The sequence below is a fragment of the Populus euphratica genome, unplaced genomic scaffold (genome assembly GCF_000495115.2).
Source record: "Populus euphratica unplaced genomic scaffold, PopEup_1.0 scaffold81.1, whole genome shotgun sequence".
Lineage (NCBI taxonomy): Eukaryota > Viridiplantae > Streptophyta > Magnoliopsida > Malpighiales > Salicaceae > Populus > Populus euphratica.
Genome location: NW_011499945.1, coordinates 741641 through 754614, shown reverse-complemented (window position 1 = coordinate 754614; position 12974 = coordinate 741641). Strand labels below are relative to the sequence as shown.

Genomic DNA, 12974 nt, shown 5'->3' with positions numbered 1-12974 from the left:
AAGAGAGAAATATAAAAGAGAAAGAGAAGGTATGTATTAAAAGTATGTGTTTATATTTTATAAGCTTATTATTTTTATAATAAAATCATGTATTTTATTCCCTCTAAATATTTCAAAGTTACGATAAATGGTTTCTCGCACCAACACAGGTGCCATATTCTTGTTAGTTATCCCATCCTATTTAAGTGCTCCGGTAGAAAAGGTGTGAATTAAACCTCCAAGTGTTCATATTTGTTATGATTTTTTAAAAATACAGCTTGACTTTTCTTCAATGGCTCATCTGTGGTGGCATTTCGTAAAATTAGAGCAGGTATATGATACTGTTGATAAACTTCATTACATTACTGTAAAATTTTATGACCACACAACAAGAAAATAGAAAACGAAAAGAAATTTCACCACCAGCAAACTAAAGAATGTAATGTAATGAATCGATCATTCAAGCGCCTTACATCACACATGGGACCTCGCAAACATGTTCTTTCCATCCGAGCTAAACTGATCCACTATGATTTGCAGAAGCAAATTCAAGCAGCTCCTTGTTGGATTCGAACAAGGCCATGTCTTCTGGACTCAAGCTTATACACGCTTCTATTCCATCACCATCCCTTGTGTCGATCAAACACATAAGATTTTTCAGCTCTATAGTGAAAACAGTACTCAACCATGTTGGTTTTCCCCATCCGAAATCAGCATCATAAAGCTCAAATCTACACCAACTGGTGCAGTTATAGTAGTCAATATCTTTGCTCATGGCCATCTTTCCGAACTCTTCTACCGCCTTGCAAATTGCTAACGAAGTATCGTCCCCTTGGGTTATTTTAGCATAATTTTCACCAAACTCTATAAGATCTTTCCTTATACGGCTCACTATACCTTGCAATTCTAAATCATCATGATCCTCCATCCGCGCTGATATACTACCTACGTAGTTCCCACCGTAGTTGTCTGGTAAGGTTGGCACAAGCCTCTTCCGAATATTCACGCCAAGAGACAACACAGATTTTCTAGGAACCCCCAAGTTTGATCTTGATGCGCTCATCGCACATTTCCAGATCAACGCTGTTACAGATTCCACCCGTGTTGGATCTGGCACGCTTGCACTGATGGCTTTAGCCTTGAGCGCCGTAATTTTGGGAGCTTCAAACACAAACCTTTTCATTACAGACTCTCCTTGAATCAAATCTACTGGAAGCATTGAAATTGGTAAATCCATTTGTGGGAAAATAGAAGCACCCATGAACACTGGACTGATCACCACCTCAGTACTCGACCTGCGGGCGGTTGCAGCCCAGCACTTGATGAATGATGTTAGAGTGGCTGCATCTGCAACCTTGTGAGAAAGATTCACCCCAATTGCCAAGCCACCACAATCAAAGAAACTAGCTTGGACAAGTAATTGACTATCCCTGGCCGTGGCCGCTTCACTTATAGCTGCAGGCAGGAGTTGTTTTAGCACATCAGTATCAGGCTTTTTGAGAATATCAGAGAGAATACAATGGATTCGAGCCTCAATATATTCAGCCCCATGGTCATCACATTCAATGGACGAATTGTCTTTGAGTCTGCCTGCGAATGGATAAAAATGAGTCAAGGCTTCAGACAGTGAGGTCTTTAGTAGCAGTGACCTTTCCGTGGCTTTGGCAAGGTGATCTGTGTCGTTTCCATTCCTGGGGTAAAATAGAAGCAGTGGAATGTGAACTAGTGGCATGATCTGGTCCAGAAGAGAGAGCTTGAGACTTCCTAAGTCAAAGGGCGTTGGAGAGGATGGCTTGATGGTTTCTCTCTGCATGATCTCGATTCTCAGCGGCACAGACATGATGGATAATCCTGCTAGATGAAATGGATTCGTTAAGTAAATTTTTATTATGAATTCTTTTCTACTGAGATTCTAAATACATCTAGTATAAATAGAGATGTTTAATTTATTTTTAATTTATTTTTAAAAAAATTAAAATTAAAATTTTTATAAAATATATTTTTTATAAAATATCATTAAATTTTATTTATTTTCCTGCCAGGTTGTAATTTTATGAATTGAAAACTCTAGTTGTCCTCACACTATGTCACGGAATGTAGTATAATTATTCTTTATTTTTCTTGTTTTGTCTTGTTTCAATATATCACTAATATATGTTCACGGGTTGATGTAGGGAGAATTATTTTTTTAATTTAAAAAATATTAAAAATATAGAGATTTTTTAAAAAATATTATTAAATTTAATCAAGCAACTTCATCTTAAAATTTGTCATCTCAATTTTTTATTTAACTCTAATTTTAAATTAAATTATATAAAAACTGATTTAAAATGAATCATTCAATTTAATGAATCTAAATATAATTTTGATAAAAAGTAAAAACATAATATATTTTTAAAAATAAATTTGAAATGATAATTTTTTTTAATATTGAAATGATATCAAATTAAATCAATCTCGATCACCCTACAACTTAAATCATGAATTTAATTTAATAACTTTATTATTTTTAAAAATTATTTTATTTAATTTTTTATTAAGATTATATATTTGTAAATTGGAGTATTGACTCTAAAAAAATATTTATTTGACTTTATTATTAGAGTTTTTTAACCTGGTAGAAGATTATTCCAGACAAGATGGATAATCCTGCTAACTATCTATTTTGAAGTCTGGTTAACAAATGAGTCCTCAATCCAGATATGTGTTAAGTAATTAACCTAACAACTCCCATGGTAAGAAGGGAGTGATAGCAAAGAAAGGAACTAATCAAAGTATGCAGCGTGGGACACTTTCTTTCAATATCTTAATAACATTAAAGTCTTCAAGTTTCGACAAGTTTTTTTTTAAAAAAATCAATAACCGAGTTTAATTTTTAATTTAATTCTTGAATAGAGTTGAAATTTTTAAAAAAAAAAATCTCCAAGGCCAAATCTTATTTAGTTAAAATTTCATAATAATTAAAGAAGAAGAAAAACCATTAACCAAAGTTCTGGAAGTTACTTATTAACCTTGTTGTATTTAAATTTTTTTTCAAGACTTTTAATTTATTTATAAATTATAATGCTAAATGAAATATATTAGCTGAATAAATTTTAATCATGAATTCTTTTCTATAGAGATTCTCGATCTAAAAAGAAATGTCTAGTTTATTTTTTTTGAAAATTAAGGCTAAGATTTTTATAAAATAACATAGAATTTTTTTTATTTCCCTACCATGTTAGGGTTATAATGTTAAAATTTTGCTTCGATGAATTTCAGTTTTTTTCCATAAAATTGAGAAACTAATCCTATCATATATGGGATCTCCTGTAGAACTGCATTGCAGCACAATTTGTTTCAAATGAAATCCAAGATAATAGCCAAGAAGCCAGCTTAGCCACAAAGAGTGGCTTGATTGGACACCTACACAGAATATCTAAAAATAACTACTGGAGAAGTAAAGAGAGAAGCCAAAAGGATGGAGATGTGGGTTTTTGTCTGACTAGATAATGCGGACTTGCTGTGGGTGAGTGGCTTAGCTTTTAAGTTTTTAGATGGAGAGTGGAGACATACGCAGGGCAGGGTAGCTGAAAAGGAAAGGAAGAATGAGAATAAATTTCTCTGGCCTGCGGTTTTTTGTGTTATGTTAGGGTTAGGTTAATTGTAATATTTATACTCCTCTTGATTTTTGGTTGGTTGGGTTCATCAGTTTTAGTTTTAAAATTGAAATCAAATTAAAGTAATAAAATTTTATGGTTTAAAAATGAGTTTAATCATTTTTTCATATTAATACGATTTTCTCGGTTAATCGATTCTTTTGAACACTCTTAAATTTCATGGATATACACTCTTCCTTACACTATGCCATGAAATGTAGTATAATTATTCTTATTTCTCTTTCTTCTTCTTTTGTCATGTTTCAATATATCACTAGTATATTCATTCACACTTCATTTAAGGTTGAATTATTAAAAAAAAAAACTTTAAAAAAATATTAAAAATATAGAGACTTTTTTAGTAATATCATTAAATTCAATCAAGTGACTTGATTTTGAAATTTGTTAACCCGACTTTTTGTCTAGCTCTACTTTCAAATTAAATTACATAAGAGCTTATTCAAAATGAATTATTCATTTTAATAAGTTCAAAGATAACTTGGATGAATGGTAAAAACATGATATATTTAAAAAAAAAAAAACTTTAGAATGACAATTTTTTATATAATATTGATACGATACCAAATTGGATCAACCTCAGTCATCCTGTGGCTGGGGTCATGAATTTCAATACGTTTAATAACTTTATTTTTTTTGTAAATTATTTTTATTTAATTTTTTGATAAAATTATATGCTTACAAAATTGAGAAGTAACCCTAAAAAAAATATCTATTTGAGGTCATGATAACTTTATAAAAAGTAAAAATTAAAAAAAAATCACGAGTTCCATTTCTCAACCAATCTAATATTAAACAAGAATGAAATAAAAAAAAATAATTAGAAAAATCAAAGGACCATAAACTAAAAAAATAAATATATTAGATTTGACGGATAAACTCACTAAACCAGTAAACTGGATAACCCAGGTCACCACATCAAACCCACAAACCGGGTAATGGACTACATTGGTATTAATAACTTGTTTTTTAAAAAATATTTTTTATTTAACTATATAAAAACAAAAATAAACGATTGTAAAATCAGGTGTTAAACCAATACTAATTTTTTAAAAAAAGATTATGATAACTTCATAAAAAACAAAATAAAACAAATTATGAAACTCAATTCTCAATTAACATAATATTGAATTATGAAATAATAAAAATTAATTTTAAAAAAAAAAAGAAAAAAAAAGTCAAAATCTTTAAACTCGTCCACAGTTTCATAAAATTTCTAAAATTTAATAACATGTTTTTTTAAAATATTTTTTAATTATATTGTTGTAGCCTAATTTTTTACCCCTTTTTTTCTAAATATTTTCAACATACAAAAAATCAAAAATATATTCTTGATGAATTTATGTCATTTTCAGTGTCATTTCAAAATGATTTAAATTTCAAATTTCTTTACAATGCGTTTAGCTTTTAACGTGTTATTTTCAAAATTATTGATTTCTCTCATTTGAGTTAGCATAAATATTGTTTTTTTAATCAAAATACAAAAAAAATATTTAGATAAAGATACTAAAATGAAAAGGAAGAAAACAATGGACTAATGTGTTTAACTCACGTAGGAAGTGTGGGGGTCTATTAAAAAAAAACTTCAACTCACACATTATTTTCCAAAATACAAATACAAAAATTCCTTAAACCCAATATACTTAAACCTTACTTGTCAACCATAAGAAAACACCAAAAAGGAACAACAAAGCTCTCTCTCTTCACTTCAACACACCTGAAAAACCATCATTTCCAACAGTTTCTCTCTTCATGTTTTTTTAAGGGACTAGACATCAACTACTTCAAAACCAACTTATGCCATCATAAGCTCAATAACAAGTCAACCTCCCCTTATTTCTCACTATAAAAGAACCAAACCTAGCTGTTTTTATGTAGCACTAATCAATGTATATCAACATTTTTATATGACTAACTAACACATCATTAATCATCATCAACGCCAACACAATTAGCAGCCACACCTTTCTCCAACTCATTATCACCGCTAGAACCAACCGCTGTAAGTAGCATCTATTTTCCACCAAGAGATACAACAAAAGCATCCAAATATATAGCAATTTATGGTCTATTTGACTTTAATGAGACCAGCCACAGATGACTACAATCAATCCAACCATCCATTTTTTATCGCGACTCACCCACTACCAATACCATCAACTCCCCATCCCCACGATGGTCAAGACACAATAACTTATTCTTCTTTATGATTTTTACCAAGCCACATAAGAACCATTAACAACTGCCAAAACTAAACCCCATACCAACAATAGCCGATAGTCACAAGCCCTTAACAACCTAATAATTAAACTGGAAGCAATTCACCATCTTTCCTTCTAGCAACTCGTGAGCTCAAATACGAGCTAATCACTCCCTTGATTTTAATCGTGACCATTATTTGCAGCAGAGAAAGAAACATATCTAAAAAAAGACAAACGAATTGCCTATATGATTTCCTTTAGTTACAATCATGGTGAGAGCAATCATAAGCACAAAAAGGAAAAGAAGAAGAAGTCGCTTTAAATCCACCTTGTTTTCCAATTCACCAATGGTGATACGTGTAACCACGCGCTGACAGCTGCATATGGAACCCATCTGCTACCACTGTTTCTCCATTTCCAGCACCATATAACAGTCTTCATAAGCTATCTCCAGCCTCTTAAAGGTCTATTTTAGGATTTTGATGTTTTTTATCTTTCTTGTTATAATTTATGTTTAATTACAATGTTGTGTAAATATTTGAAGTTTCAAAGATTTTATGAGAAAGCAATTCTTGTAAATAATCAAATCTTCTTTCACACAACTTTATGCCTAAAAAAAGAAACTCAAAGCCCATTTAACTTGAGGATATGATCATGTTGGAGCAATCCAATGAACCTAATAGAAATGTCTTTAAGATCCCCTTTCTGAAAAGATAGAGGATGTTGAACAAAATCGAAGATAAAGGTCTTTAAGTAGGGGGTAATATAGATACAGTCTCAAAATCTATTATTTTCAGAAATCAAGATCACAAGCAATGATTCGAGTAAGCAAAAAAAAAAAGCCATTGAAGCTATTAAATAGAGATCCAACTTCAGAAAGAGGCAGTTTATGAAGAAAAAGTGACATATATTTCTCATATAAATATACATTGTAATTAGGTCATCATTGAGAATCTAAGGAAAAGAATCCTTAATGGGTTTGTAATTTGTCATTCATATCTTTTAAAATATACCTTTAAGTCCTCAATAATTTCAAATAGTGTGCTTTCTAGCTCTATGTCTTGTCCTTTTGAGAGTGTCTTTGAGCCCTTACATCTTAGATAGTGCGCTTCCTAGCCTTATTTATATTTTTTTAGAGTGCTCTTTCTAGCCCTCGCTTCTTAGATAGTGTGTTTTCTAGCCTATCTCTATATCTCATCTCTTATTGAGTGTTTCTTTAAGCTCTCATCTCTTAAATAGTGCACCTCCAGACCCTATCTTCTTATTTTGAGCACGTATTTGAGACTTCATCTCTCAAATAGTGCACCTTTGAGCCCGATCTCTTTTCCCTATAAATGCTCTTTTAAGCTATTATCTCCTAAATAATGCGCCTCAAACCTTATCATATCATCTCTCTAAGGCATCTCTAGATAAATCCTTTCACTAGGTAAGTTGTATTTTCTATTTAGTAGGTCACCCGTTACAATGAAATCACTTTGAAAAATCTTTGTATTTTTCACTTGGATAAGTTATCCATTACAATGAGATCACTTTGAAAATCTTGCATTTTCCACCTGGGCAAGTTGTCCATTACAATGAAACTATTTTGAAAAATCTTCAAATTCTTCACCTAATATTTCACCTATGACAATGAAACCACTTTGAAAAATCTTTGCATGAACAAGTCGCCCATTACAATAAGACTACTTTGAAAAATCTTCATATTTTTCACTTGGACAAGTTGCTTATAACAATGAGATCATTCAAATCAGGGGGTAAAATTGCAATAAAATCAAAATTTTGGGGTCAATTAAGGGCCAGATTAAAGAAATTCACAAGAAATGATCATTTTTCAAAAGGTGTTAAACTATAAGGACTTAATTGATTGAAATCAAGGGTGAAATTAAGAGAATTAAAAGTTTAATTGTCAATTGAGAGTCAAATTATATAAATTCAATATCAAGGACCAAAATGAAAAGGACCTTGAAATGCAGGGCGATGTTGAAGTTCGATAGGAGAAAAACTACATAAAATTAAAAGTTTAGAGCCAATTAGGAGTATAATTAAAAGAAATCAGAAGTTGAATGATCAAATTAAACTTTAACCAAATCCTTGAATTTAAAGCCCTAAGACTGAAAAATGACATTGTTTTGTAAAAAAAAAAAAAAGGACCAGACTTACTGCTTGTTGTCCCCTAACTTGATACCCAAAAAAGTTGATATGTTGGCTACTTTTCAAGAGTATTTAATGCTTCATCTCTTAACTAAACCGAACAATACACCACCATAATGGCTTGGCATTATATTACACCCTAAAGTAGGTATTATCGGCCAACTAGCCCTACAGCCACTGCAACACCGCTCCAAAGTGCTCAAGCCGACTAGTCTTTAGTTGCCAATTTTTTCAGGCCTTAATAACAACTTTAAACCAATATTTAGGATCCTTTCTGGTCAAATCAAAGACCATGACTTGGCATCAATAAAGAAACAATTTCACTCTTCCACCTCTTATAAATATGGGTAAATTTGATACATTGAGCATCAAGAACTTAAAGGCCAAAGTTGTGAAAAACAGCATATCCTCAGTTTTTTTTCTCCCTCTCCGCTAGCCTCTTTTGCGCCACCATAACCATTGTTGTCGTTGTCGCCACCAACCATATGTCGACCTTTCTTGTGCCACTAGGAACATTGCCAGCCTCTTTTCTCCTTCAGCCGGGCAAGCCTTCCTCTCCTTTTTCTTCTCCAAAACTCCTCCATAACCATTTGTATATAGAATACTTTCTACATGCAAATGGTGAAATGCCACTAAAATGGATTGGGCTAGACCCTTTACAGCCCAATCTAGATGGTTAAGCCGAGTCTAGCCCACCCAATATCAAGAGAGAGAGAGAGAAGTCAGGTCTGTTGGGTCATAATTAACCTAACAAAATCTAGTTGGGTCCAGCCTATATGACTAGGTCAAGCCCAACCCATATAATAATAATAATATATTATATAATAGCAAAAGTATTTTTAAAAAGATACAAAATTTCCAAGAGTCCTTTCAAAATATTTTTGATATTCTTGCATGTTTTTTCAATAATTTTGTATAATATCTGGTTGTATATTTACACAATAAGATACAAATCTAATATTAAAATACCTGATTTTCTACAAAAAAAAAATCTTTACTTTTTTTTTAAATTCAATAAAATTTAAATAAATTTGTTATTAAAAAACAAAAAAATATTTTGGTTTCGTGCATGTGGTCAAATCCTAAAAGGTTTTTCATGCATATTTTCTAAAGGATAAAAATCATGTTTTAAAAAATACAAAAATAGATATCGTAACTAGTTTATGATTATCTATTAGGGTTTGGTCAAAATATATATATAAAAAAATCATAACAATTATTTTGTTATTCAGAATGTTGGGACTTAGCTATATCTAAGAAATAAATAAGTTTGGCTCTTAGAATGGTTAGGATTTATCTCAATAAGGTAGAGATTGTCTTACGAAGCAAGATCTATCTTGAACCTTAGAAAAGACTAATAGCAGAAACATGACCTAAAAAAACAATCAAACAACAATGTCATTTACCTTAGGTGGGATGCACTAAGGGTGATACATCTTTCCCTTGCACAATTAGATCCTTACCCAAACTCTTGTAGACTATATGTTTCCTAGCAATTATAACACTAGGTGTCAACTCTTGAATTCTATAATCATAACTTTATTATTATATACAAAACCCCTTTTTTTTCACTAACATCTTAGACGGCAGACCCGTTATTGCTCAACATCGTGCGCACCACGACATATAGGATTATGAATTTATATGTAAAATATATTCCTTTTATTGAAATTACAACGATTAGGTTTTTAACCTAGTAAGATACAAAACTTTTTTACTGAAAATGACTTTTCTTCAATCTTAAATAGATTAACAATTAGAAAACACAATATTTTCTTAATTTGTTTCAAACAAATAAACAACGCAATTTACCTTAGATAAAGTGTATTATGAGTGTTAATATCTTAATTTTATGTAATCAGTCCCCTTTTCCAGACTCTGAGACTAGTTAGGGTTCATAGTGATCAAACTATTAAGTGATGACTCTTATTCCCTCTTTTTTACTAATAAATGACAAGAATTCATTGTCATTTCCACCTATATTATTCATGATTATCCCAATCTAGGAAGATGATTGTTGTGACGCTGCACAGGTGTAACATATATGATAAAAAGAAAAATAAACGATCATATAATCGAGTTCAATTTGTAAAAATAAAAAGCACCTATAAACTCGCGAATAGGGACAACCAGAGTTACCTCACCAAACTAGCAAACCGACTCATTAACTTCATAAAGTTTAATATCCTAGTTTTTTTTAGAAATTATTTTTTATTTAACTAAATTTTTTAAAAAAATAGACCACACCGCGATACTAAGATATTTTTCATACCAGCCCAATGCTACGATATTTTTTTGAGACCGCAATAATAATATAAAAGAAAAATTAAAATAAATTATCAATTCTAAATCCTTATAATGACTAAATTAAAGAAAAAAATCAATAATCAAAGGAAGAAAAGGTCAAAATGCAAAAAATAAATAAATGTGGATTACTATTAATACTTAATATTTAATACTTAATTAATATTTAATGCTTCAGAATATTGATTTAGTGTTTGACAATGTTAGCAGGCGTGATGCTGTGGCAAACCACCTTGACTTTCAGGTCAGTTTGGAGAGGGGCGGGCTTGGAGGTATATGCCTAGCTAGCTAATTAAATTCAGAGGCTGGCCCTATTAATCCAGCTTGTGTTTAACAACCATATTTCATTTTCTTTGCATGGAAACTTCATTCCTTGGATATCATATCGTGTTGATCAGGACTGAAACGAAATAAATTCCCCGAGGAAACTAGCATCCAAATTTACTAATAATCAATGTTAATTTGTTGGAAAAATAATATATTTGCTATGGATTTGCATACATCATCCCTTTGCTCGAGAATAATGAATGATGGCCAATTTATGATTTCTCTTTGGCTTTGCATTACAATCTGGATTGGGTAAGGTTTGAAAATTTTTCTTTTTTTATTTAAAATTAATTTTTTATTTTTTTAAATTATTTTAATGTACTGAATTTAAAAATTATTTTTTAAAAATAATCATTACAATACTCTCGTAAGTCGTACGCCTTACCGCTGCTGAAGAAGAAGTCGTAGCGGAGAAGATGCAAAGCAACCTCCACCAGCTTAGGAAGCCCTACTCTTTTCTCCTTTAAAAAATGGACACTGTATTTGCAGCACTCCTCTGGGATTCGGCCGAGAATGCCAATGAATCTATGGTTCGTAATGTTGGGCTTCCGAACGACATGGACAGCATGAAGCCTCCGAAGTTGGAATCCAAGTGCAATTGCACAATAATGTGAAGTCTTTCATTCACTCTGTGTGACTGCTCTCTCCGGCCACCTGGAGAGATGCTGAGTGCTTGTATGCTAATAGTTTTGTGATTGAAGGGCTGTAAATTCATATGTAATGGCTTTTGTTTTTTTTACAAATAAAAAACAAAAAAAAATTATTTTTTCCACCCGTGTCATTCATGATTTTTGAGATACAGGACAATTTCTTGGATATTATAACATGTTAATCAGGACTGAAACGAAATAAATTCACGAGGAAACTAGCATCCAAATTTACTAATCAATTTTGGCAAAATAATTGTATGAGCTGCCTTCGATCAATATGTTGCCGTGGATGTGTATTGATAAGCAAATTAATATATTTTACATCAAAGAGTTCGGTAGGAGCTATCTCGATTCCCTATTACTATGTATTTGCAATGGATTTGCATCCATCATCTCTTTGCTAAAGAATAATGATAGCCAATTTATGATTTCTCTATGGCCTTGCATTACAAACCGGGTTATGTTTTATGTAAAGTTTGGGAAAAAAAAATTATTTATTTAAGATTAATTTTTTATATTTTCGGATAGTTTTGATGTCCTTATTAAAAATATTTTTTTAAAATAAAAAAATTATTTTAATATATTTTTAAATAAAAAATATTTTAAAAAATAACTATTATTATATTTTCAAATACTCCACTACAAAATAAGTTAATGATGAAGAAGATGCATCGCTACCTACACCACCAAGAATGGATAATCATTTATTTAATATTAGAAACATTTAACTTTTATTGTAAATACAAGTAAAAATAAAAAATAATGAAAAAAAATACTTTCAACTATTCAAATTTTAAGGTATTTGCTCATTAGTCAAAGCATAATTATGAGATATTATTACTGGTTTGAAACCAACTTAATCTCTTAGGATTAGATAGGTCATTTTAGAATTGGATTTTCATAAGTGGTTCAACTAATTCCAAGAACAATAATTAAGATAGATGCAAATCATACTATAGTTATAAAAGTACTAGAGCTTATAGCCAAGGATCGGAAAATTTGAATTCAGCACATATTCAAGGAGGCTAACATAGCAGCAGACTAGTTAGCAAATTATAATTTTACTAAAAACTCAATTAATAGAAATATTTAGATTATTCGGGATATATTCTCATGATTGTTTTTTACCTTGTACTACGGGTTTTAAGCTCCTATAGATATATATATATAGATTGCGAAATGGCTTAGCTCATAAGTCTTGGCTGCATCAGTTTTGATGGTGCCCGCTAATAAACTATATAGCTATACAATTCATGCCTAGGTGAAGCCCTAATCTTCTCTCCTTTTAAAAAATGGACACTCTATTCCCAGCACTCCTCTGGGATTCAGCCCAGAACACTTGTCAACTAGCCCATCAGGTGAAGCTGAAAAGCCAGTCATCTTCTAAGCTGTTCTTATCGTGGACCTGAAACTTGGGAAACAAAACTATATTTCCTGTAATCAACTTGTATCTTTCAAGTGCTTCCTCTTCTTTGGCATGGGTCCAACAGATAGCCATGTTGCCAGAAAATGGTTCTGCTGTACCAGGTTTCTCTAGCCAGAGCTGGACTCTCCTATGACGCCAAAAAACAATTGCCCCTCTGAAAGTGCTTGCCAGAAACCAAGAAAGTTTCGAGTTTTATAATAACAAATTAAAAAATCAATATATGTATACATATATATATATATATATATATATATATATAAAAAAAAAAACCCTAAACCAA

At 31.1% G+C, this 12974-nt stretch overlaps 1 protein-coding gene across 2 annotated transcripts; it reads right to left on the bottom strand.

Moving 5' to 3' along the window:
- Positions 1–321: 321 nt before the first annotated feature.
- Positions 322–2699, bottom strand: LOC105137495 (BAHD acyltransferase At5g47980-like). Of its 2 annotated transcripts, none has more exons than XM_011043255.1 (2): positions 2636–2699; positions 322–1837 (listed from the first exon to the last, which is right to left on the bottom strand). In XM_011043255.1, the coding sequence occupies exon 2, from the start codon at positions 1817–1819 to the stop codon at positions 494–496; it is 1326 nt and encodes a 441-aa protein (XP_011041557.1). In that variant the 5' UTR covers positions 1820–1837; positions 2636–2699; the 3' UTR covers positions 322–493. The 2 variants fall into 2 exon arrangements, with proteins under 2 accessions (XP_011041557.1, XP_011041558.1); XM_011043256.1 differs by having other exon boundaries at positions 322–1824; positions 2624–2673.
- Between the last annotated feature and the right edge of the window lie 10275 nt (positions 2700–12974).

Excerpts from the sequence above, each read along its gene's own strand:
- LOC105137495 (XM_011043255.1), bottom strand. The coding sequence starts at position 1,819 with ATGTCTGTGCCGCTGAGAATCGAGATCATGCAGAGAGAAACCATCAAG.